Here is a 27569-nt window from a genome sequence, read left to right as displayed (position 1 = left end):
TGCAGAGCCAATGAAGAAATGAAGACAATATTTAATCCATAAAATATAAACAGCGATCTTATGACAGTTTGTCTGCATGGCTCAGCGGAGCTTCACATCATTACTTACTTTTAGCAATAAGTTTGTGAACAATGAAGTTATTTGTCAACAACTGTTTGGTGAACAGTGTCCTAATCAACATCTTTAGGAAATGACTCATGAATATAAAATATTAAATAAAAGTTACATTTTTGTGGGGCCTTAACGCTGTCTAATTTACTTTAGTGTTTCCTACAGCAGCTGTTTCAAACAGTCAACAAACGTATTCAATTTGTTTGTTATGTTATCCCTTTTACCCCAACCTCATCATAGATGCAGCATCAAAACGCAGTCTTAAAACTCATTTATTCAGTCTGGCTTTTATATAGTGTTTTATCAATTCAAATCTTAACATTACTGTATTTTTTTTTATCCTACGACAATTTTAAATATTTTCCTCTCATGTATTTATTTTAATATCTTGTTGCTTTTATGTGTCGTATTTTCTTTTCTTTTCTTTTTATACATATTTTTTCATTCTTATTGGTGTGCATTAGTCTCTCAATGAGTTTATCAATGATTTTATAAACTACTTTTTGTCAACAACTTTTCTGCACTCTTGTTAAGCACTTTGAACTGCAATTTAATTTGTCTGTAATAAATGAAGTTTAATTGATTGATTGATAGGAATGTAAAAAGCTTTGTTTTTGTACATAAAGAGGACACAACGGTAAGTCTTGACAATCTTTAGGTTGATGTTTTCTGCAGATAATGCACACATTGGAGTATAAAAAAAGAATCTAATTGTGTTATAATCTGTGCTTTTGTGTTCCAGATTTGCACCATTTCAGTATCAGATCCTGTAAACACAAAGCTAAATGAATATCATGCGGGGTCACAAAAAAATGGCACATAAAATTTCAACAGAACACAAGAAAACATAAGTTTGACGATAAACAGGAAATGTTTTTCTTGATCTTTCTTTTTGTGTTTACAGCGATGTTTCAAATGTTGTCAGAACTCAAAAATCTGTGCATGAAGGTGATGCACAAATCAAATCTTTATTATTCTTGAATGATCATTCACCCGACTAACATCGCCACAGTTAACTTCTTTTGTTGTGTGTGTGTGTGTGTGTGTGTGTGTGTGTGTGTGTGTGTGTGTACTGAGTCAGGAGTGTGAGATGTGTCAGTCCTGAGGATGAGTGATTACAGTGGACAGTAATCCTGCAGATGGATTAGCAGGTGGTATTAGGAGAAGTGGGGGTGAAGCACACAGCCACCTCTGAAATGTCACAATATGGAGCAGCAGCTCGCTGGGCCTCACCTCCGTCTGCTCCACACCAGAGACACACACACACACACACACACACACACACACACACACACACACACACATCTGATGAACTGGTTATCCTAAAGTGTTTTTTTAAACATTCCCAGAGGAAACACTGACTGCTCATATCCTGCTCCTCTACACCTCCAGATGATCTCCACCAGGAGAAATAACTGAGACTGTAGAACAGGAGCCTCTTTAGTGACTTAGAGGAGCGGTATTGTCTCATTGTCTTCTCAAAAGGAGAAAACAATAATGAGACGCACAAAAAGAGAGAAACACCTCTGTGTATAATCACAACATCTAGCCTTCAAAGTAAACTTAATCAACAATGGATTCAAAAAGAAACTGACACTTCCAATGCAGACACAAAATAAACTGTAAGGTAAGTAAAACAGTGTTTAATATAAAACGCTGCATCATTTCAATATCAATGCGCTAATTGCCTTATTTGAAAACATCTACAGATTATTCAAGATTCAAAGATTTAAAGATTACATTTTTTTATTGTTTATCAAATAATGAGAATATTAGCTTTGATTGAGGTGCAGTAACATAAAAACATTCAGACCAATAACACTCACACAAAGTCAGACAATCATAAAGAAGTCCTATAAATATGTAAAAACACATGAACAGCACGTTTTTCTGGCCTTGTTTAAAATGTGTATTGCAGTTGGAATAAAAGAGTTGCTGTAAGTTTTCTTTGTAGCTAATGGTACTCTGAAACCTCTGCCTGAGGGGAGTAGATGAAGTGAGTGGTGAAGGGGGCTTGAAGGGTCCTCAGTGATGCAGACCGCTTTCCTTTCTGCTGCTCACATGTAAAGTTCTGACAGTTGGATCTGGGTGGTGCTGGTGATTATAGCTGCATGTTTAATGATTCCAGTGAGTTTGTTTTGCTTTTTTCTGTGAGAAATTTATTCGAGGATATGATGATATACGGAGCTTCAGGTGATCTCTTTTACTTAAAAAAAGTAACTTAAAATGAGACGAAGTTGAGACTCTGTGCTCCTTTTTTTCCCCTGGAGACACAAATGAAAAGCAGGAGAAATAAACCATAGCCTCATTTTGCTTTCACACAAATCTCAAAGTTGTCTCTTGAGAAACAAATAAAACATTTTGGTGATCTCTTTTCTAAATGTATTTTTCTCTGGGTTGTTTCTTCTTCTTCTGTATATATCCACAGAGTAAGTTCTTTAATTTAACTGAATAAGGACCAGGCTTTTTAGAGTTCATTGTCTAGTTTTTTTTTTTAGAAACCAGGGGTGACTTTAAAACATCACCATGTTCATACTGCAGCCATTTCTGATCTTGGTTCAAGGATTAAATGCTGTCATAATGTTGGACTGGTGTGTTTCTGATTCATACTCGAAAAAAAAGGGTGATTTTAGGTTCAGAACTTTAAAGTTGTTCAGCTCTTAATGAGATTGTTACATGAAGATCTGTTCAAGTGTTTAATGCTAAAACACTAATTTCACTGTAAAGCAAGAGATACTTTTCTTTATATATGATTATTGCTAACTACAATAAGAAACAAGTAATTTGTTTTTAGGAAAATATTAAATGGACTTTAGCTTGTATAACGCTTTTTTGGTCTTCTGACTTCTGAAAGTGTTTTACATCGCAGGTCACACCTACACATTCACACCCTGATAGTAGAGGCTTCTATAAGTGACCATCAGAGGTAACTAATCACATTCATATAGATTCATACGCCGGCAATGAAGCAGCAGGAGCAGTTTAGGGTCAAGTGTCTTACCAAAGGACACATCGGACATGTAGCTGCAGTAATAACTTGTAAAAAAACAAAACAACAACATTTCACTTAATTTAGTGTAACCATTTGATTATCGCTCTTCCTAATCATATCATGTAACTTATGATTAATCTGTTATGTTACCCGGGAGGTATTCAATCACATATGTTGTTTGGCTAAAACTTTATGCAATAGAATGTTAAAAATCAGTAAATAAAAGTAAAGGAAAAAGGTAAATAATAATAATGAAAAAATAATGAATGCAAGCAGAAAACAATGAGAGAGCTTGTGACTGCAGTAAAATATTCTCAGACACCTGCGTTGATAAGATAATGGGAAACACAATGATTATTTAAATAGTATTATATAACTTAAATTGAAACAAAGCTCTCCCACCGTATATCACACACACATCATTCCCTGTTTGAAATCTTTCTAAGAGAGTCTAAGAGAAAAAGTATAAAAAGAAATCAGACGTGTAATCTGCTGGGATGTCATTTACTGTCCTCTGTTGTAAACACATTGAGGGGAAAACAACGGGTTCAAAGTCTGTGATGAAACAAATGTTTATGGTGAAGGATTTTTGGGGAAGGACTGGGGCGTATTAAACCTCCAGTACTTTATTCCAACTTTGTTGTTAACCTCTTTGTTTCTATTTTCTTTTAAAGACGATTGTTTATTTTGTGACTATCAGATAAATTTGAATCCCCTCAGGGATCATCAATCCATGGCCCTCCTGTCGATGCTTCAGTGAAATATTATATTTCAGAGTATTGGATAGTTTTTAAAGTGTGTTTACTTACTTAGTAAAGTCTGAGAGAGCACACCAAATGTATTGATGACATTCAAATTCAAAGGAGTGACATATGAGCAATTAAATGTCTAACCAATCAAATGTTTTTTTAAGGAAGAGACAGTGTTTCTTTTTCCTGGTTTCCGGCTCTGAACACTGTCCTTAAAGTGTTTTTGTTGTTGTTTTTTTGGTGTCTCCGTCGGCTAATTCCATTAAAAGTGAGTGACGACAGTTCAGGGAGGAACAGGTTCACCATGTGCTCCTTTTTGCACTTTAAAACACACAGACTTTGGAGGTAGTGCTCCATGCTGTTTAAACACAACCACACAACCTGTTGTTCTACAGAGAACTCACAATGCATTGTGTTGACTCTGGTGTGACTGAGGATGTGAGAGCAGGTTTGTCACATTTCAGTAAAGGAGTGTGAACCACTGGCTGGTTAGGCGGCCATTGGGTCACGTTTAGGCTAAGCCAGGAACATACTGATCCCTATGTTGGCAAATGACCTGGTTAAAAAAACAACACCGGAAGAAAAGACATTTAGATGAACTCTCTTCTTTGTAATGAAAGGTGAAGGATTTGTTTTATCTCTCAGTTAAAGCCACCATATGAATACAAGTTTGTGATATTTGAGGTTAAGTAGAGTCAACATGTTGGGTTGAATCTATCCGCTGCTATGAACCAAATCATTTTAAGGTCAATTTTCTTTGGACCAGATATAAAATATTGTCTTTGATGTTAGCATCCTTATTCCTGGGTTGCTGTAGGCCCTCGGCCTTTGTGCAAGCCGTGGTCTTGTTTGATGTAAAACAGAACAGCTGGAGGGCAGCGTACAGCTTTCCTCCAGAATCACTTTTATAACTTGATGGTTGAGTTTTGCTGACATCTAGTGGACAAACAATAACTGGCCTTAATGTGTGTGGTTGAAGATGTACTGTAAATGTTTTGCCTAATATGGGGGAGCAATAAAAACAATCTCATCATATTCCTTCAAGTATATAGACTTTTAAAAGGGTTTTAGGATTATGTCAATCAAACACAAAAGTATTTGACTTAATTGAAATTAATAATTGAACACCAATACTGTTTTTTTTCGTTGAAAATTTCTGTACAATTATGTTTGACTCTTGTATCTGAAAGGTTTATCTTTGGTGTCTGCTAACTACATAAATATTTGACATCACCTTAGACATGTCACTTTTTTTATTGCATTGACTGCAGGGTAATAAAATGACTTTCTGATATTTAAAAAGTGCTAAAGAAAAAGAGCATAGATTAATTCCCCAAGTAAGAAGACGTTCAAAAATAATTTCGTTTCATGACAGAATCTCCTCATAAAAGAAAATAAAAAGTCAGTGCCTACTGCCTACTACATTTCAGCTGAAACTGATATAACCGCTAGATGGCAGCATAATAAATACCATGCGTCGAATCTGTCATTCATTTCCAACATGAAGTAGAGCAGTCAGGTGCTGCCTTTCAGAGCATCGGAGAAATTCTAACTAAGGCGACAAAAAAAGTCAAACTAAATGGACAAAGTAGGTGTATATTTTTACTTTTTAATTGTCCATAAAAGTCACTGTCTCATAGCGTGGATAACCTTTTATTTAAAAGGATATCTGTAGAGAGCTATGTTTCATCATCGGGATTTTTAAATGTACATTAAACAGAACATAATATATTTTAAACGATACAAATATAGAAACAGTACAGGAAATCAGAAATCGGCTTCATATAGAGGAATTGCCTGCCTCAGTTTTAAGTTTGACGTGAAAACCCTATATCCCTTCGCTTGATAGTTTAAGAGCATTCAGGGCTTAAAAGAAATCCGACAGACTTGAACGCATCTCGTCCCAAACCCGGATGTTTTGTTTCACAATAGTTTTCTCAAGCTTTTAACAATGAGCCAGAGGAACAGAGACCATTTTAAAGATTCCCCTTTTATCGTATAAATGACTGTTTCTAGTAATTGTCAGCTTTTTAAACCAATAACCTAAAATATATTGCTAATTGGAGCAAACATGTCGCTATAAATGGAGTTTGAAACGAAGCTTTAGCCGCATTATGAGCATTGTTAGTTAGTTTCTTCTCTGAGGTTAATTTAGTTTTCTTCAGGATGCTCAGAGAGTTGTATCCCTTCGTGGAGGACAGCTTCAGTCGCTTCCCGTCGCAGAGTAACATTTACGGCCTGTGTCAGGCGGGAGAGCAGCAGCTGTTAGCGGCCACTCTCAAAGGGAAGGTGGTGTGTTTCAGGTACCAGGAGCTGCAGCACAAAACCAGACCTGTAGCCAAAGAGGTCCAGTTCACCTACATACCAGGTACTGACCGGGACACCTGCTGCACACAGTCACAACGATTTAAAGGACATTACATTATAATACATTGTGTAAGGGTTAAAGGATACAGACTCAGGCAGTATGACTATAAAGTATCAGATTTATAATAATTACAGATTTTTTCCCTCAACTGTTTATATGTTCTTGTTTAAATGTCACATATGTTTTATCCCTGTACGGGTTATGGACATTTCTTGTATAAGTCTATTTTTAATTGCACAGTTTGATTCATCTAGAGGTATTCTTTAAATCTTTCTTCAGGTTATTATATATGTATGTGAGGGGGAGGTGTCAGTTTTGTGGTTTAATTTGTAACAAATGTTTCATGTCATGTCTTTGTAACCTGCTACTGGATGATTTGAATTTCCCTCGGGATCAATAAAGTATCTATCTATCTATCTATCTATCTATCTATCTATCTATCTATCTATCTATCTATCTATCTAATAAGACAAACGATTATAAAATAATTTCTAAACAATGTTTAAGAATTAAGAAGTGTCCATCATTTTACTAACTTGTACAACTGTGGTATCTAATCCAATCTGATTTAATCATATTTAGACCTCACATTTTAAATCATAACAGTACTAATAATTCATTTTAAACCTGCTCACAGCTCAGTGAGACTCCTTCTGACGCAGCACTAACATGAATATCTTCTGTCCTCCTTCTGAAGTATAACCCTGTTTACAACTGCAGCAGTCCCTAGTTTGTTAAAAAACTCAGAGATAATGTGTATGAAGGAATATGGAAGGTGAAGTTATCTAAATGTCATAATGGTTATTGAAAACAGTTTTATTTCTATTTAAATAAAGGGGTTTCAGTGTTTTAAAAATGTTCACATCCTGTTTTATTTACATTTAACACAGCGTTCAAACTTTTTGGGACATGAGATTGTACTTCATAGTCATTACAACATGTTTATTTTATACACACACACACACACACACACACACACACACACACACACACTGCTATTATTAAAAACAATTATCAATCAACTCTCTTTTAAATAATGGAAAAACAACTATTCATGGTGCTATAACTGTGTAGCATAGCAAAGTGTTCAATCAGAGTTTCTGTTTGTAATTGAGAGTTAATAAAAGTAACTGTGTTGTCTTCTGTATAAGTTGGTTGATGCTTTAAAAATTAATTGTGTCTTCTTTCTCTAGTTGATGCAGAAATAGTTTCAATTGATTCCTTCAACAAGTCACCGCCCAACAGAGGTCTGGTGGTGGGCATCACATTTGTAAAGGTATTTGTATTTAACCCCAGAGGTCATGTGTATACTTCTATGTAATGCTCTCTTTAATTCATTTATTGAAAGTTTGTTAAATATATCTAAACTCCTGCAGGACTCTGGTGACAAAGCAACACCGTTCCTGAATATCTACTGTGACTACGAGCCGGGGTCGGAGTTCAACCTGGAGTCCATCGCACGTGAGTGAACTAAGAGTCCTGTGGCCCGTTGAACCATCTGTGTGAGATCTGTCTACAGTTGGGGTAAAGCTGACACTGAACACTATGATGAAACAAGTTAGTTAAGTTGTGTCGTTGTTTAGTTACACGGCGGGGATGTAAGGTTCATCTTAACGATCTGGTGGAGTGTGACGTCCAAAACTCCAAACTTACCAAAATATCATCTTAGAAATGATGTTTGAACTTTTTGTGAGCAGTCAGTGAAAAACAATTAGTGCAGTATTTGTTACAGTGATTCGTCTTGTGCCTCCTTCAAATGATGACAATCTACAAACAGAAACAAAAATGTTTGAAAATATGACAAAGCATGAGGTGATAACCAAAGATACACAGGTAATCTACAGCCAGTGTAAAATAACAACAGTGACATCGGGCGGTGAACTCGTCAACTACAGATAAGGCAAGGCAAGTTTATTTCTATAGCACATTTCAACAACAAGGCAATTCAAAGTGCTTCACACAAGACATTAAAAAGCATCATGACAGAGGAAAGAAAAGAAACATTAAAATAGAACATTTAAAAATCACTGAAATTATTACACCTGAAAATATGTTCAAATAAAAATAATTCAAATGAAATTAATTTAAATAAAAAAAGAAAAGAAAAGAAATTAAAAGAATAAAAAAAAAACAATAATTACAGTGCAGAGTAAAAGTTTAAAATCTTTAAAACTGTTTAATGAAAGGCAGCTGTAAACAGATGTGTCTTCAACCTGGATTTAAAAGAGCTAAGAGTTTCAGCAGACCTGCAGTTTTCTGGGAGATAAGCTACATTTCATGGTGCTGTATTCAGACAAAATCATCTCCACTCATGAAAAACCAAAGTGAAACCAAAGTCATCCAACATTGTTAAAGGACCCCCCCCAATTAGAAATGATGTTCCAGTTTGGTTACATTTGAACTTATGCACAGCTGGTGCAACCCAGTGCTTATGTTTACAGTGCTCCCTCTAACACAGGGATGGGCAACTTTGGTCACAGCGAGGGCCACATTCATTTCATTCTGACTACCAGAGGGCCAAATTGTAGGATACAAAAATGATTCCTATCAATTATGTCTCAAATTTAACTCAACATATTCCAGTGATCAAATATTATTATGGACATATTTCTGGGTTTTATGATTTCATGGCAGATTTTGTCATGTTTTCTTCATGTTTCCAATTAATTGATGTGTAAAAATTGACCTGAGGGCCACGTTGAGGGTTGATGGGGGCCGCATGTGGCCCCCGGGCCGCCAGTTGCCCATCCCTGCTCTAACACACGTGTTTAAAATACTGATGTATGTTTTTGTTTCTGAACAGAGAGCTGCCTCAATCTGGAGCTGCAGTTCACACCCTTCCAGCTCTACCACACAGAGTGAGTGCTTTCATTAGTAAACTTCAGGGGTTCACCTTTTAGGTTTAGTGTCTGTTAGAGAAAGCTCCAGTTACCAACATGGACAGTGTGGAAGACATAAGCAGAGACACTGTGACATCAGCCATTGGTTTGTGATTTTATCTCACAGCAGGTATTTGTAATATGAGGTTCTCTTGTTTGATATGCTCCTCTAAATCTATGTTGAAGCTGTTTCTACTACTTAAGGCTTTATGGGAGTTTTTCCTGAATGTGTGTTAGTGTTTCAGATTCTCAGTCAGAAGCTTCTGTACGGACAGAAAACATAACACAGTGTGAATATGAGCGACCTGTTCTCTCTCTGTCAGAGTTCAGTGTGACGATGGAGGCAGGGAGACGGTGTTTCTGCTCAGTGGACACGACCAGAGGATCCACCTGTACAAGGAGGTCAGATTAGTGTGTGTGTCTGTGTGTGTCTGTGTGTGTCTGTGTGTGTCTGTGTGTGTCTGTCTGTCTGTGTGTGTGTCTGTGTGTCTGTGTGTGTGTCTGTGAATTTCATCCTTTCCCCTGTTCCTGGTTTGAATCCTCTGTGTAGAGTTTGCATGTTCTCCCTGTGGGTTCTCTCCGGGTGCTCTGGCTTCCTCCCACAGTCAAGGTTAACTGGTCACTCTAAATTGCTTGTAATGTGAGTGTGGCTGCTTGTCTGTCTCTATATGTCAGCCCTGTGATTAAATGGCGACTAGTACAGACCAATACCCCGCCTCTCGCCCAGCTGGGATCAGCTTCAGCCCCGCGACCCCGCACAGGAAAAGTGGTTTAGATAATGGATGGATGGATCCTTTCCCCTTATTTATCTGTATATGCAAATGGTAGCATATAAATTAATGAATAATCAACGAGTGTATGTGCATATTTATATTTTGTTTCCACTACATTTTCAGAGTTGTATTATGTATTTCATGCAAGTTACTCTTTCCATTATGTGTTTTAATTTCACCTATTCGTTTGTACTGTTTGAAAATATTTGCTCCTTAAATATGTCGTCTTTTTTCTGTTATAGAAATTGACAGTTAACAGTAAATATACCAACATGTAAAGTAAACTAGTAAATCTGTGTTTTCTTCTCTGTCATTTGTTGTTGAAGGATTTCTGTAAAAGTTTATTAAGAGGACAACACAAACCTGTTTTTATAACAAAAAACAATCTTAACTTAATTTAATCGATGTTCAGGAGCACTCCAAGATTCTTTCATTTTGTCAAATATTCATTTTGACCTTTTTAAAAAAAAAACAACAACAACATAGTGCTGACTCTGAGCAGGACTTCTGTCACTGATGGTTTAAAAGTTCAAAGCTATAAAGAGCGCCGGTAGTCTAGTGGTTAGTGCTTGTGGCCCATGTATGGAGGCTCTAGTTCTCCAAGTGGGCGACCCGGGTTCAAATCCAACCTGTGGCTCCTTTCCTGCATATCATCCACCACTCTCTCTCTCTCTCCCTGATTTCTCACTCTTCCCTCTGTCCTATCTCTAAAGAAAGGCATAAAAAGCCCCCCTAAAAAAACCTTTTAAAAAAAGTTCAAAGCTACAGGAAAGTTTTTTTTTTTTTTTTTTTTAGCAGGAGAGTTCAAATATGCTGGTAATAACTTTTTCATACCTGTGTTTGAAGGAGATTTTCTCTTTGATGTAACCTCAGAGCATTATTCAGCCTGACTCTCTTGTTTCTGACAGAACGCCTCCCTGCACCAGTTTGAAGAGCAGCCCGTGGAGAGACTCTTCCCTGAACTACAAGAGCTGCCCAGCAAGTTCGTCTGACTCCCTTTGACCTTGTTGTCTCTTTCCTATTCTATCTCATATAAGAAGTAAATGTGTGGTAAACAAGTCTCAGGACTCTTCTGCTTCTTATAATGTTCTTTATTGTCACATCTCGAGTCACACATTCAACCAGTAAATCTGGTACATGCCCTCCCTCTCTGCAGTGTGCTGTGGCTGGATGTGTTGAGTATACCTAGCGGTCGACGACTCTCTGCGTTCGGCTGTCAGAACGGCTGCGTTGGACTGGCGCTGGTCGACCAGACAGGACCAGGTGAGGGGAAAGAATAAACACAGAGCGGGTTGTCTCTTGGTGTTTTGATGCATAACATAATCTTAGAAATGTCATTAAAATAGAAAGAAAGTTTGCAGCAGGAATCCAACATTGAAGGAGCTTTTGTAATCTTGAAACATTAAAAAAGCAGAGAAATTATGGACGATACATTTACATATGCAGAAGTTAACAGTAAGAAATATAAAGAAATGTCAAATGTACAGGGTTGCACACTGGTGCTTGCTGTTGCCTCACAGGGAGAAGGTTCCTGGTTTGAATCCTTGGTTGAACAGAGGCCTGTCTGTGTGGAGTCTGTTTGTTCTCCCCTTGTAGCCTGTCTTCTCTCCAGGTACACTGGTTTCTTCCCACAGTCCAAAGTCATGCTCATTAGGTTAATTAGTGGCTCTAAATTTCCCATAGGTGTAATTGTGAGTGTGTAGGGTTGTTTGTCTATAAGTCAGCTCTGTGATGGACCGCCTGGCGTCCAGGGCTGACCCCACCTGTTACTCCATGACAGCTGGGGTTGGCTGCCCCCAGAATGAGATAAGCAGTATAGATAATTTATGGATACATGTACAATTTACAGAGATACAAATCCAGATTATGTGCATCAATGAATCACATAAAAGTCAGACTCAGCATCGATGTGATATTTCTAGGGCCTTATTGATGCTGGCAGAAAGGAAAATATGACTTCTGGTTGTGATTGAAGGATGTTTTGTGTTTTTGTTATCAGAGGTTCTGCAAAGCTGGAGGTTCCAGTTTGACAGTCCGATCTCTTCAGTGCTGCTGTTCCCTCTGAGCTGCCAAACTGAGCCAGGCCAGTCCAGCAGAGAGAACAGTAGGTTATTGGTATCTCTGTTAGATTTCATTTTGTCTTCTTTTGGATGTGCAGCATAGCTACTGTTTTGCCATGATTTGGATTTGGACTGATTGTCTGTTTCTTTTATTTTTTTAAGGTGTGGAGCTGAAGAGCTACAACCTTCTGGTAACAAGTGCTATCGAGATGGCCGTCGTCTACAGGTCAGAACCAGAGACAAGTCTATAAAGATAACGGTGAAATGATCCTTTGGTTTGGTGTATTTTCATTCAGACCTTCTCTCTGTGGTTGAGAAAATGCCTGCTCTCAGTGTGGTGTGTTTTTTGTGTTTGCTCAGAGACGTGCAGGATCGAGGTTTGTCGCGTCCCGTATGCCTCTCAGAGAGCGATCAGTGGGACGCCGTGCTCTGTGCTCTGGTCATCGATCTGGATTTTGATGGTCAGAAGGAGGTGCTGTTGGGAACATACGGGCAGGTCAGAGCTCCTCCTTACTGCAACACTTTATTCATATAAACCAAAACATACAGCTGCTGATCCTATACTTAGATAAATCTAGACAATATGTCATTATGCTCTCGATTCTCTGTTATTGGTCAAAATATCTCTCTCTCCCTCTCTCCCTCTCTCTCTCTCTCTTTCTCTCTCTCCCTCTCTCTCTCTTTCTCTCTCTCTCTTTCTCTCTCCCTCTCTTTCTCCCTCTCTCTCTCTCTTTCTTTCTTTCTCTCTCTCTCTCTCTCTCTCTCTCTGTCAATTCAAAAGAGCTTTATTGGCATGATAGATCAGCAATTCATGTTGCCAAAGCAGTAAAGAAAAATTATGATCAACAAATTATTACTCAAATATATACAATATGAAAATACAATAAACAACATTAACAATAACGATGGGTCATTTTTAGGGTGTAATTACTGAGAAACATTAAGTGTAGTTTGTCTTCATTTGTGACAAACATCAACGTGTTTTGCAGCTCGTACTGCACACAGACTTTTCTCCCCACATAGAGAGGGGAGCTCCTGTGGATCAAGGAGATGGCTAAACTCTGGATATATAGCATTAATCTGATCAAAGAAAGCCTCTCTCAAATATATATATCTGTTACAGTATAGTAGAGAGTGTGATTCTGTCTCGTCTTGTCCTTGACATCTCACTGATGTCATCAGGATGAGATTGATGACATCCTGATCTCTCTCTCTCTCTCTCTCTCTCTCTCTCTCTCTCTCTTTTTAAAGACTCAGTCATTTTCTTCTGGACATGAATGTTGTACTCTTTGTCACACCACTCAAACAGGAAGAAACAGCAGATTTGTAAAGAAGCTTCATATTGTTTTACTGATGAATATTTATTATAAAAGAGTCCCATGACAGGGGCTTGACAAATCAGGTTTAAACAAAGCATGTGTGTTCTTGTTTCTAAAAGTTTATAACGATTCAAACTGAAACAAGGTCTGCAGTGTTTTAATATTCTCAGGTTAATGGACTCTCAAAGGGGAGTGGTGCGGTTTCTGGGTGTAAACATACAGAAACTTATCTAATTCAAAACGTCCACCTATTGATTGATTGATTTTATTATTGTGTCATGCATAAAGAATATGCCCAGTCCAAAACAGACTTACAGGACACCATTATTAATACACAGAGACCAAAAGAAGAAACTTATTAATAATAATATTAACAGAAGAAAACATCCAGATGTTTCTTCCACGCTCCAGAGACAAACATGGCCAACTTATAAACATTGAGATCTTTGTCAATTACATCATCATCATTGATCCAGAACATTTCATTAATCAAATGAGTTCTTAAGTCATCATTAAAAACACAGTACAAAGAAAATGAGATGCATTCTCCACTTCTCCTAAACCACACAGTTCACACAGACTAAGTTCCTCCGGGATGTTTTTAAATCTGCCAACTTCAAGAGTGAGAGGAGGGATTCCTGTTCTTAACTGAGCGACCAAAGATGTCTGACTTCTTGATAAGTTCGCATTAACATAGGATGTAGTTTTAATCAAGCAGCCACACAGTGAGTGTGAGATTAAAGAAAACATAAAGTAGTGTTTATATCAACGGCAATAAACGGACAAGTCACACAGTTCAACAGTGTGGCTCAATTATGTGGTTTTAATAGTTTGGGGACAACAATGGAGCTCTGTGGCTCTGCACTGCATCACATCTGAGTCTTTAGATTGTGAACATTTAAGAATATCAGCAGACTTTATGAACTAAAACGTTGTTAACAAAGGTACAGAGCAAGAGAATATGATGAAACATAACAAAGACAAACACTGCATTTCAGATCTAAATGGTTTTTCAGTTCATTTTGGTACAGAAGGCACCGCTACAAACTTCTCTCTTTGCAGCCAATAAACATATTGGGAGGTACAACCTTGAAATGTAACCTCCTTACCGATACATCCATCAGAGTCTGTCAGAAAACATTTAAAAAAGCTTTCCTTAGAGATACAAAATACCATCCACCTGCGGCTCACTTCATGTGATGCATCTTCTGCTGCAGAGGATTGTGGGTCAGGATGAACACTAAAGCATGCAGGTTTACCAACTGCAAAATGTGACCAGGTGTTGAAGGGCATCCTGGTATTTCTGTTGTACTGCGTGTTACTGTAAAGAGATATAATGAGTATCTGAAACTGAACTGTGTAGAACTTAATGAAAGAATCTTAATGCTGATATTCTCGCCGTTGTTTCTGCCTTGCAGGAGCTTCTCTGTTATAAATTCCAGCCGGCAGGGAGCAGAGGAGACGGACAGTTTCAGCTGCAGTGGAGGCGGAGCTTCAAGAGTCCTCTGCTGTCCGTCATCTACTTAGACCTGACGGGGGACGGACTGAGGGAGCTGGCTGTCCTTACATTGAAGGGTCTGCACATCTTACAGGTACGTAGCAGGAAGCTATATACGACTGAATTACTATTTCTAATAATAATAAAAGAGAAATGACAGCTTTGTGAGTCAGTTCCGCTCTGCTGTTGATCTTACTGTTGTTCTGTATTTCAGTTCAATAGATGGCTCGTATGCTTTATAATTCAACTCAAAACATCCTCTTTAAGTGGTAAAGGTACTACTACAGAATTATGTTTGTACTGACCTCTACTGGCTACTGGAAAAAAAAAGCAGCAGGATGATTAAACAGATTTTAGAGGCCCTCTGCCTGCTCCCTCTGCTCCCTTTACTGCATCTGTAGTGGCCTGTAACTTTCAGAAACATTTAATTTCACACAAGGACAATATAAGTTTAAGAATTAAAAGAGATCTAGCATCAGATCTAATGACCACATCATGACATACTATAATATGTTTATTTGTTAGTGCAAGTGATTTGTCATTCAAATTCTTTCCACAAAGTTTTTTGGAGACATGTTTTTCAGGTCTAAGGAAGCTTTGACATCCTGGGAGAAAAAAGCATTCTGATGATGAGTTTTCCCGGTCTGATCTGGGTTCTTTTCTCTCCTGTGTTTTTGGCTCAAAACTGAAATGAAGAAATATTGTAGCTGTCAATAATGTGTTTAAGTTGATGCAATCCTCATTTAGACAGCTTAAGTTTAGCACCGCCACATGACAGAGATAGGGCTAAAAGAATTAAAGTTTTCTTCCTGGTGAGTATTTATTTATAAACTCTAAACCAGGGATGTTCTTTGATTACTAAAGTCCTTGTTGGTTAAACAGAAATTTGAATTAAACTAACCGACTAGTCTAAGAAAACACTCAGGAAACAGGGAACATTAAGCACAGTGTATTAACAGTTGTCTGCAGGTAAACAATGTAATTTAGTTTGCTGAGCGGGGCTAACGTTAGCAGTGCTAGCACCGCCAGCCTTCAGTCCTCCCTCAACATTCCCGTTCTTAATGTGGTCACACATTACTCCGGTCGATATGCCACTTTAACTTAACTTTAACTTAAACTTTCTATATCAAATACTGCCAAACCGCGCTGCTCCTATGAGATGTTACCTGTTCACTGTGCTTGTTTACATCCAGGTGATAGAGAGGGGAGAGAAGGCTCGTTAACTGGAGCTACAGGTAGTCTATGGCTACAGCCCTGGATAGCAGGGGGCGGGCAACATTTAAAAACATTAATAATTTGTTTAACAGACTAGTTATTATTCTGACTAGCGAGGGTGATGACGTAACACGTCCTTACTCTTAACACAAGGTATCTACATAATATATTGTGTGTTAGCATGTTATCTGACATTACTGTCATGTCTCTCTTTTTTGTATTCAGTCGAGTTTAAAAAGAAAAGACCTAATGGTAAAGTCATGATAGTATTTTTAGATAATGTGGAGTATATCTAGTATTTATAGGACGAAAAGAGAAACTTATAGGAATTATGAAGAGAAAATAAAGACTTTTTTCTTCCACCTGTTCAATAGACAAAAACAATAAAGTATATTTTAAATAATATGCTGGCAAAAACTTTTTTCTTCTTGTCTGCAAGTCATAAACACAGGAGAGAAAATAACTTGTATCAGACTCAGACAGTTGATCTCTAGATGTCTCCAGACTGAATTCATTATCTGATATTGAAGATTACATCACTTCAGCTTTGTCACCTTTTTTGTCCAATAACACCCCAAAAAAAGACCCAACGAAGACGCCTGCTAAATAATCTCTGAAGTGAAAAGATATGTTCATTTCTTTTGTTCTGACCTTTCAGCACTCGCTCACCATCACGGCTGATTTGGTCCTGGAGCGGCTCGCCTGCAGGTTGTCTGTGCTGACAGTCGGCTCTGAGCAGGACTCGACTAAAGCTGGAGACGCTGAGGAGAAGGACGCTGCAGCGGAGACAGAGACGTGTACAGATCCAACGACGTCTAATTAAGAACGTGATGTTTACATGAGGCGGTCCCAGTGGATCAGACTGAGCTGTTATATCTCCAGGTGTGATGTGAAGGATCGTCTCAGGATGAACACTTGAATGTGATCGTGATGACGGACACTAGTTTTTACACTGAATGTCAGATTGACCTTTGTCATCATGAACACGTGTTCTGTGAAGAGCTCACATGATCCTCTGATGAGCTGTAGATTGTGTTCAGACATTTCTAGAGAAAAACGATAAAAGTTGCTGACTATGCTTATTTTCTTGTTTGTTGTGTATTTACTGTGTTTAACTGAGCTCTTTGTATCATTAGATTTAAAATTGACCTCATATTTATATTCTCCATATAAACAATATTCACTTTATAAATCAACAACAAAAAGACACTAAACACAAAGAATAAAACAAAAAGAAAGATGAAAAAAAGCATGACTTTTAACCCACACACATCAAACCCACCATGCATCGCATATATACATTTTAAAAACTCTATCATGTACACCAAACTTTTCTCTTTCAGCGACTGAACCTCCCCCGACAAAGACATCAGTTAGTTTATTAGTAATGTTCTCTGTGACATTTCTTCCCATCTGTCTTTTCTGCTTGCAAACAAAAATAAGGAGAACAGGAAATATCAAAAGGAAACATGCTGACACAAATATTCTTCAGTATGAAGGGGTGAGGGGAATGTGTAGATTTCCAATGTTTCAAAGAAATGTCTTGATAGCCTCTGATCACCAGAGCTCTATTTCAAAACAAACGTTCTAAGTTTTAAAAGGGCTGCAAAATGTGTGAAAGAGAATCTGTAATTTCACATTTCAAACCATTCCCTCTAAATGATTTCATCGTACTTCTATTTTTCTCTAGAAATATATATTTTTTATATTTTTGTCTTTGATGAAAGTGATGTGTTTGACATCAAACAGTAGAGACTTGTTCACCAGAGTTGGAGGGATGAGCAACCATGGCAACAAGTTAGAGCTGGGGGCAACAGATGCTAATAGTCTTTTTTTTTTTAAGATTTAAAAAGCACTTATCAAACAAAAAGGCAGCACCAAAGAGCTTTAAAGACACACAGGCAAAAGTACAAGAATAAAAAAAGAATTAGAAAAAGCAAACAGGGAGGAGAACACCAACATCAAAACAATGACTTGAGCAATGTAAAGCACAAAGAATATCATGTTTACAATAGTTTATACCAAAGACTGTATATTCAGATGGATGGAGCAAGAGCCGCCTGGGAATTAAGCCAAATGATGTAGAGCTCCCCCTGCTGACTGGCTGCAGTACATGTCATAAACCCCGCCTCCTCCATGATGAGACAAAATGCACGTCAAAATGTTATTTTTCCAAACCCGATGCTGTCATTACAGTCAGTACATTTTATGATTATTTATGTCCAAGTGTTTATTTTTCAAGATTTTACAAACGCTTCTACTTGTATCTTTGCTTTAAGATTTTTAATTTTGGGTCTTTTTATGCATTTATTTGAAAGACAGGGCAGTGGATTGAGTCAATGAGAGAGAGAGTGGGGAATGCCCTGTGGGAAAGAAGCCACAGGTCTGATATGAAGACTACAGCCTCTGTACATGGGTTGCTCGAACTAACCACTAGGCCAATGCAACCCCTTCTAGCGTTTTTAGAACATACATACAGCAGCTCCACCAGTCTTTTATTTCTTAGACTCTCGCTTCTAATGAACAATATTATAGCCCCCACCTCGAGTTTATTTTGTCTTCACTTTTGTACAATGGCAGGAGATGGAAACATGTCGTCCATATCTATATACTTTCAATGGTTTTACCATAGACTCTATAAAACATGAGCGCAGTCTCAGTGACATCACTAACTGGTTTCTAAAGTGGTCAGTGGAGGTCGCCATTGGAAATGCTGTCTCAACCAAACTTTGGGTAAAAGGGAGCGAGATGGAGCTGAGGCGGGCTCTTCACCTGGCAAACAGCTACACCCACCTGTCTGTCAATCAAGCCACGCCCCTAATTATGCATGACTTATCCTACATCATCCAAACAGAGACATTTTTTAATCACCCCCCTCTGTACAGTGAGTGCCAATAAAGAAATAGAAAAATGCAACAACGACACAACCATTTATTTTGATGACTAATTATACATTTACATAAGAAGAACATGAAGTAGATACTGAACACAGGCTTTTCTCATAGCTTTACTCACAACACTTTTACCTGAGGTGTTGATTTGTTTTGCGCCAATTCATAACAGAGGTTATCTCAAGACACTTCACAAAAGAGCAGGTAAAAGATCTTAATCATTGTTATATTCATGAGTTATTTCTGGATGTATCAAACACTTTTGTAGCACACATAATCAGGTCTGTAGTTCTTGTTGAGTTTCCTCTGAATAGATAATGGATCATCAGGTAAAGTCAGGTTATTCTATCATTTATACATTGATGGATATGCATCAAATTAGCTGAATTACCGGGATATTAAACCTTTATCTCAGACCCACGTTAGCTCAGCCTCTCTGAAAGCAGGAGATTATCTTTTGTTATAAAAAAGAAAGAACAAAATGAAATAATAATCCTGTGACATAAATACTTTTCAATAGTGAGATCCAGCTGACTCTATTCATAAAATATTGTATAAAAAGTCAGTTAATGATTACTGAATGACTTACTGTTTTTGCTTTGAAACTTATGAAAGTATAATCACAAAAGTAATAATACAAGCACAATAATACTGTTATATAAATATACTTATATACAATCCTGCTCACTAGAATGATTTAAGTACCTTTCAGTTAATATTCCTCAAATGATGGTCTACAAATCAACTTAAGTCATTTAGAAAAGTGACATTTTCTTCTTCTGATTATTCAATGCTGTAGCCTATACTTCATTGTTTAAAAAAAAAACTTAAGTTAAGTATTGTTATTGGGATACTATTCATGTATTTTTTTAAGTGGAAAATTAAACTAAAACAGAAATGTAAGAAACATTGAGGGAAACGTTTGGGGGTAAAAAAAAAAAAAAAATAGGCAACAATTAAAAAATAAGCTGTTCTTTATTGAGATAATCCTCTTTCTTGTTAAAAGTGCCTCCTCATAGTTAGTTCTCATCAGGTGGATCTTGTCTTGGCCTCGTCTTCGGCCGGTCAGTGGCACTGTGGTCCTCCGTCAGATCTCCAACTATATTTCTGCCCTCTTCACTACAAAGGAACAATAACAACAGCTGCTCCGAGCACACTGAGGACTCTCTGAGACATGACGCGGAGATGACTTTAAAGAAAGCTGTCCTCCCTCTCCTTCCCCTCCGCTGAAGCTGTTGCACTTGTTTTTAATGGCTGATCCTCTCTTTTTTTGCGCGTCAACAATGAGGAGCATGCTGCTGCCGGAGCGACGCTGAAGCGCGTATCACCAGAGCGTTTCACTCAATGGGCTTTTTATATTTAGCTCTGTGAGTGAGCGGAAAGAGGAGACCCTGATCCCGGTGTTGTCTGACATTTTGATCCCTTTGAGACCGTCTCGAGCCCCCCAAAACTTGTCGTCCATCTCGCGGAGCGCGTTATCAGGCTATGTGGTGGTGAGGAGGGCGCTGTGTGTGTGTGTGAGTGTGTGAGTGTGTGTGTGAGAGAGAGGAGGAATAGCGCAAATCTATCTACACCTCCGTGGGAAAAAGATGATGATGGCCGGTGGTGGCGGAGCAGCCGTGGACCATAACGGGATCTACTCAAATCCGAACCTGCTAAACCTGCAGCAGCCCCTCATGGAGGCGGATAATCCAGAAACCCGCAAACGACCGCTGGAAACTCCGGCGGAGGAGGCCGGCTGTACCAAACGCACCAACATTGGAGGTAAGAGACACTCTGAAGACGCAGCACATGCACCCTGTCTCTTCTACATGAAGTCGAAGCTGTTGTTGGAGAAGCCTTTGCATGCGCTCGCTGGAGTATAAAAGCAAATTCACCGCCTTGAGTCCCCCCCCTCAGTTTAATGCAAAGAAAGTCCATGCGGCATGGAGGCAGATTTTGGCTGCACATTAGGCTGTAACACGCAGCACCTGTGCAGTTGGCACTTAGAAACACTGAACGTGTTTATAGCTGTTACTTCATATCCCAGCAGGGAAAGTGACTGAGTGTCTGAGTAAGTGAGAGAGTGGCCTCCTCCGCTCAGGTCAGCTCAGAATTTGACCCATATCACTCGTTTCATCTACATCTGGAGACGTACTATAGTAAGTCAAACGTGGTTTGTTTGCAGATGCTTCAATATAAAAAAAAGGAAAGTGTTCACAGGTCTTATCGGTGTTGTTGTGCTTTAAGTCTGACACAAAAGGATTCCCTGATGCTTCCCCGTGCAGAGGCCAAAGATATATCAGCATCTTTTCCTGAGAAACACTGTGCCAGGGGGGCTCGCTGACAGATAACAGGACAGGGAACCGCAGAAAGGGAGAATATATTATAGAAATATCATTGCGCATATTTTTTGTTAAAGATTGTATCAACATCTTGTGACGATGTTGTAAAAACCAAACATCCAGAGGCTCCTGTTAAGTATGGACCCTGTTGTTCAGGAATCACTGACCAACCCCAGTGACACCTTAATGACCTCATAACCTTAGATGTAAGAGGTGAATACTGACTCTGATTTTAGAGCAGATATATATTGAGCTTTTGGAAATACCTTCTCTATGAGTATTGTGCACAAATGTTTCAATCATTTTGCAAAGCTCATACTTAGTCTCAAATCTGCTTTTAAGGAAGAAACAAACTATATGGTGGCCACTATAGTGATTTAGAAAAATTGAATGAAAATAGACCATCCTTATTTGTATTTTGCTCTGATATGATTGGGCAAACTGTAAAACATGTGTAGTGCAGACTGCCATCTGCTCAGCTGTGATGCTTTGCTACATGTGCTGCAGACAGTGCTGAGAGTATCAACACTCTGCTCTGGACAAACAATGTGATGACATTATTTAATCACTCCAAACTTGCTGCATGTGTTCTGTAAAAGAAATAAAACGTAGACACACGTACCCATTTAACTATGATGGCTTTGTGTTTGCTTGTAATATCATCTTAACAACACATCAGTTAAATACCACCCAGACAAGAAATATCAGAAACATGTGTTTACTGCAGATATATGAAATTCAGTGTCAGGGGTTTAGGATACTTAAGTTAGACATTTCTTGTAATTTGGAGTTAGTACATGTTTTTTTTAAACACATATACAGAGGTGAACGAGTTAGAAATCATACAACTCTGTCTAACAAGTAGGGTACACACTGATCACCACTTGCAGCCTAGATTCCTATCAAAGTGATGTTATTTATAGAGTTCATGGTCAGCCAAATCTCAGCATCTGTTTGGTATTTTTATTTTTTTGTTAGGCGGTCAGGATACCCCCTGTAGCAGCATCTAGAAAGTAATACAATGCAAATTCAAAACACACAATTTCTCAACAGGCAGATCTAGGAGGCAGATGTTTAAATGTTATTATGTTTGATTTGAAAAGTGGTTGTTTCCATCCAGCCCTGCATTTAAACAAAAGTCTAAAGTAAGATTTCAATTGAAGGATTACATTTAGTCACAGACACAAAGCGGACGATCAGGAGGTAAAGAAATACAACTGTGAAACACTGCAGCGCCATTTTATAAATCCCACATTTCTTTGACTGTAAGAAGGATAAGTGGTATCCAGTGATCATGGGAGGTGTGTGAACATTTGCTTTATAGCTCATCAGTGTGCTGTCGGGGTGCAGCAGTGAGGATGACAGCTGATTCAGTGTATCAGCTTCTCTACATCTTATTTCCTGTCATTGTTACGGTCTGCAGCTCAGAGGGACCACTTATTTTGGAGCTTAATGTTAATTAGACGTCCGCAGAGAACACGCCGTTTTCTTCACCATATGCTACTGAAAATTGTCTGTCTTTGTGTCCCAGTCATTCGATGATAGCAGCATCCCATTTCTAATAGCACCAGCGTGTCTCTGCTGCAACTCAGAAAAGTAATTTCAGCAAGACTCATAAGGACCCTTGTGCCACAAGATGATATTTTAGTGCAGATTCAGCCCCCGTATGTCCTCCATTAGCACCCTGTAAACCTCTGAAGAACAGAGATGATGAGAGACCGTTCAGCTGTAGCACAGAGACTTAACTGTTATCATCCCATCCAGCATCCAGGCCATATGAAGGACTAGACAAGTGGAAAATTGCATTGAGAAATCTTAATGAATACTGGAAATCAGAATTTGAACTCAGCCTTTAAGAAAATGTCAATAACTGTTGAGGTCAGCAATTCATGTTTTGAGATCCTCTTTGGTTGTCAAAAACATTTTTGCATCATATTCTACATGCAAAGATTTTATTTTCTTACTCAATCTGATTTTTGTTTTCTATGTGAAAAGTAGTGCCAAGATAATGAGCTCAACAGGGACTGTGATAATCACACATCCAGATCCTGCTGCTCTGATTGAAAAAAAAAAAAAGATTACAAATCTTAATATATGGTTTTGCCTACAGTTGCAGAATTGATCATATATTGATGCTTTACTCTGTATCTGGAATGATATTGTACGTAGGATACTTGCTAATGCACAGCCTTAAATCATTTTACTGCTTGCATCACTGTAATGAATAACATTTTACAAGCTTGACTCCATGTTCTTCTAAGGATACTTCTCGACTACGGGGCCGCACAATTAAATGTGTCCTGATGATGGATTAACTCTGAAGTTCAGGCCTTTTTCTCTCAGAGGCTTCTTTAACAAGATCTTCTCTGTATAGAATACCTGATCACTTCATCACTAAAAATAAAACCCTATGGGCATTACCTGATCCCCTGATGCCTCTTTTATAGAAACTATGTTGTCATATGGAAGTCATGCTCCAGGTTAGGGCTGGGCGATATGACCTCATATCAATATCACGATTAATTGAACATTTTACCTCGATTACGATTAATGAACGATTATTTGTTTTTTGCCCTCATAATTCACTGACCTGATCTCTACTGTAAATATACTCAACTAAAGCTGGGATCTCTGAATGCATATCTGATTAACTATTTTGTGGTTATTTATTGAATATTTCAAACTGAAATCAAAGCATCGCTTGAAATGAAAACAACACATTTTAGTTTTAAAGTAGAAATCAATTTCTCTAAAACAGTAGAAAATAAAGTGTTTACATTCGACTCCTTTTTGTTCGGTGTCGTCTTCCCTAAAGACAAAATGTGTCCAAACGACGGACACTGCTTCCATGTCGCAGATTGGACGTGTTGTCATGTGACTGCCCTGAAAATAGAAACAATCGACATAGTAAACAGCATGTGATTTACTCAACAAACATGAGCATGTAAGGACAAATGTCACGTTAGGAATCATTCTAACGGGACATATACAAGAATATATTAGAATATTTTTGTAGGTTCCTCTTAGAGAAGATGTTTAATTGTTGATAATTTGCAAAGGGAGCAACGTGTTTTTTACTGCTGACCTGAAAGTGTCAAAATGTATGAAAATGCTGCCTCGAAATATCAGAGCAACTATTGCAATCCAAACTAAAGAGCCGACAGTAACTGTTGCTGAACTGATCCAGGCAGCTTCATTCAATTACTAAATTAGTGTTTTTAATGTGTAAACATAATTGAATGTGTAGTCTGACCTGAAGAATTGATCCCAGCAGCTAACATGTTCACTCCTGATGTGTAATTAAACTTTACAGCCGTTTATGTTTCTCCAAAATGACTAAAATGTGTTTAACTTTATGTGAACAGACCTCCGGCCTCCACATCTTTGTCTTATAATCCTGTTTAAAGTCAACTTAATACCACATCAGCTAGAAAACAATATTTAGGAAGTTAAAGTTTCAGGGAGTAAATAAACAGTTTGAAGATATTTTAACAAACTATATGAAATAATCAAAAAATACAAATGTAGGCATTTTATTTCTAATTTCAGATTCAAGTATCAAGACGCTTTTTTCACTCTGCTCGTAAAAATATCTCAAAATATTTTATGTTTCTATATCCGTAATTGTTTAACATATATCACAGATATCACCCATGTGTACAATACTGACACAAAGTGGATCAGATTGAGCCTAATGTGCAAAACTCCTCGAATATCTACACTGTTCAGCACTGCGCATCTATATTTGTAAATTATTCAATTCCCTGTGCTTGTACATAGCTTTTTATTTCTTAGTATACTCTGCGCTTTGGTAGATATTTCTGCTTATTCTATTTCTATTTTATTCAATATATATTTCCATATTTCCTACTTCTATATAAGAGCAAACATAACAACCACATTTTCCCCTCTGATTAATGAAGTATTTCTGATTCTGATAGAAACCTGATTTGTGATTTTAAATGTATGATACACTTTCAACACTTTCATTACATTAAAGCCACATTTATTTGGATTCTGGGTGTATAAAGACTCTTTGAAACTAGACATCCTAATAAGCACAGATACCACAGCATGCTCTGACAGACCCCCTTCTATTGCAGAATCCTAAGGGTTACCGCATTGTATTCCCCGTTCAATGTTACATTTCTATGGTGCGATGTAGCCTACAGCATTGCCTCTAATGTGTTAGCATATGCAGCAGTCATAGAGGTGACATGGCAGTAAACGTTCTGGTCATTCTGATAAGTTCATTGATTTCATAGAAAACGCTGGTTGTTGCAGTTCATTTGGAGCAAAGTCCCGCAGGCTGGGCTACACAAAACAGATGCCTCTGAAATATTGCTATCTCGGCGCTGTATGTAATATATTTTAGCATCACCCCACACCATGTAATCTGCATGCATTAATTGTAACGTTGCAAATTCACAGCCTGTCTAGCGGTGTTGGTAGACAGCCTGATAATCGTCAGCCATCCCTGTAATCAGCAGCCCTCCACCATGTCTGATATTGATCACGTTATTCCTCCAGAACTGATCATTAACGTGACTGGCAGTTACAACAAAGAGAAGAAAGCCTGTGCGCTCTCAAAGCTGAGCCCCCCTCGTTGTGCATTAAGAGCTGTGGACACTGAATGAGGAAAATTACTCTTCTTTTATCACCGCTGCCCCTTCTCTCCTCAAAATGAACATCTTTCATTCATTTTCTCTTTCTAATTACCCAAACTCTGAGCCCATGTTTTCTGGCAAGCATGTGCCTCCCAAAAGGTTGTGAGGCTGAGGGATTAGGTATGATCTCGTAATGTTGCTAATGGAAAGGTTGGCACAGGAATGTGAGCTGTATTTTTTTTTTTAATTTATTTATTTTTGGTGGGAAGGACACAGGTGCCCTTGCAGAGCGGTGTGACGTGAGTGGACTGTGAATTTGCCAGGTGGCAGTGAAAGAGAGAGAACGAGCGATAGAAAACGAAGACAGAGCAAAGCGGGGAGAAGAGGAGAGAGAGAGAGATAGACTGGGAGAGGGAGTGGAGTCTACAGGGAGGCTGTGTCTATAGACCAGAGCATCTCTCGCTGACTGAGACGGGAGAATTTTCTGGATGAAATTCACTCCCACAGACCAAACTGGCCATGATTTTAAGGGTTTGATTTGTGGATGAAACTGATCAGCAGCCAGGAAAGGAAAGTGTCTATTTTTTACAGCTCTATTTAATGATGCTGGACCCCCCTCCTGTCAACACACACAAACACACACACACACACACAATCAGTTTTTACACACACATTGAGTCACTTAAGATACCTCTCGGTGTAAGATTTATAGTCGTAGTGATTGGCTTCATCACCCCCCTCCACCATTCTGCGGCACTGCCATTTGCAATGGTTGATGAGCCCCTCCGCCCTCTCAAACATGGCCGTCTAAGGGATTGGGGGTGGGGGAAAGGAGTAAAAAGGAGGGTGGGTGGCGTAAGGCACGCTGTCTCGGATCACTCCACCTCCTCCATCATCTGCTCATGCTATCCCTACACCGCTTTCAGCCGCCGCTGAAGGTCACTCTTCAAGCTTCCTCGTTCACGTTCTGAATCCCGCTCCCCCAAAGCCTCTTCACCTATGTCACTTTCCGCTAAAAAAAGTGAGTGAATGGGCTCCCATACTTTATAGTGCTGCGTCAAAAGAGGCGGAGTGGAGGAAGAGGATTCAATTTTTTTGGGCCCGGCATCAGGGGGTGGGGACGTGACGCGGTGGAGGGAAGGAGGCCACCCATTGGCCGAGCGAGGCGTCAGTCCTGCGCGCTGCTGCAGACGGACAGGCCACTCGATGAATATGGATGAGAGCAGTGAAAAGGGTGATGCGGCAGGGAAGACCCCCCCCTTCCTTCAAACCGATGCAGGCTTGAACAATGCGTGCCGTCTTTCACTGAAAACACTGAGAGCCTGCATTAGCATTTTCTCAGACAATTGAGGCTCTGGCCAGCTGCAGGCATGGCTCGGATGCTGCGGTGAAATCTATTTCTCCTGCACCCACTGATGAATTAGACCTCGGTGAAAAAAGTCGACCGGCCGCATTCCTCAACACTACCACTGCACCTATGCCGAGGCTAATGTTAAGATCCCCTTTAGAGATTGTGCCCCGGCATTGATGGCGATCTGACAGAGGACTTGAGCAGCAGCAGATCTCAGAATGGGTAAGCCCTCGAAAACTCTTTTTTGTTCTGACTTGTTGAATTTATCCTTCATTCATTTTATCCTCACACACGTACATCTAATTTTTTTGCTCATTTTTTTTGTTCCATCGTCCTTGCCGCCTGTCAGCAGCAGGTTAGTCCATTGAAATGCAGGATGGGTACTCGCAGGGGTAGTGAGAAGGAGGGGAGGACGGTCACAAGGCATTTCTT

At 38.8% G+C, this 27569-nt stretch overlaps 2 protein-coding genes across 3 annotated transcripts in view; both read left to right on the top strand.

Moving 5' to 3' along the window:
* Nucleotides 1-5767: 5767 nt before the first annotated feature.
* On the top strand, nucleotides 5768-17046 carry kptn (kaptin (actin binding protein)). The gene is made up of 12 exons (XM_020629265.3): nucleotides 5768-6220; nucleotides 7414-7496; nucleotides 7597-7681; nucleotides 9024-9078; nucleotides 9423-9501; nucleotides 10781-10854; nucleotides 11029-11135; nucleotides 11872-11976; nucleotides 12095-12158; nucleotides 12293-12428; nucleotides 14670-14843; nucleotides 16623-17046. Exons 1-12 carry the CDS (start codon nucleotides 6019-6021, stop codon nucleotides 16785-16787), a joined length of 1329 nt encoding a protein of 442 aa, XP_020484921.1. The 5' UTR covers nucleotides 5768-6018; the 3' UTR covers nucleotides 16788-17046.
* A 138-nt stretch (nucleotides 17047-17184) lies between these two features.
* The window catches only part of nova1 (NOVA alternative splicing regulator 1), a 39252-nt gene continuing 28867 nt past the window's right edge, over nucleotides 17185-27569 (top strand). The window contains exon 1 of one of the 2 annotated variants that reach the window (XM_020629282.3): nucleotides 17185-20619. In XM_020629282.3, coding sequence (XP_020484938.1) covers nucleotides 20445-20619 — 175 coding nt within the window. In that variant the 5' untranslated portion in view covers nucleotides 17185-20444. Of the gene's footprint in view, nucleotides 20620-26332; nucleotides 27360-27569 lie in introns of those variants that run through there. The other variant, XM_065962753.1, reaches the window with a different exon arrangement.

This window comes from Labrus bergylta, chromosome 14, assembly GCF_963930695.1.
Source record: "Labrus bergylta chromosome 14, fLabBer1.1, whole genome shotgun sequence".
Taxonomy (NCBI): Eukaryota; Metazoa; Chordata; class Actinopteri; order Labriformes; family Labridae; genus Labrus; species Labrus bergylta.
Note: the sequence above shows the minus strand (reverse complement) of the source record. Positions and strands in the feature narration are given on the sequence as shown.

Bases quoted from the DNA above. Each gene is read 5' to 3' on its own strand.
- kptn (XM_020629265.3), top strand. From the start codon at position 6,019: ATGCTCAGAGAGTTGTATCCCTTCGTGGAGGACAGCTTCAGTCGCTTC. The intron at 10,855-11,028 runs GTTCGTCTGACT...CCCTCTCTGCAG, and splicing joins CTACAAGAGCTGCCCAGCAA to TGTGCTGTGGCTGGATGTGT. The intron at 14,844-16,622 runs GTACGTAGCAGG...CTGACCTTTCAG, and splicing joins AGGGTCTGCACATCTTACAG to CACTCGCTCACCATCACGGC.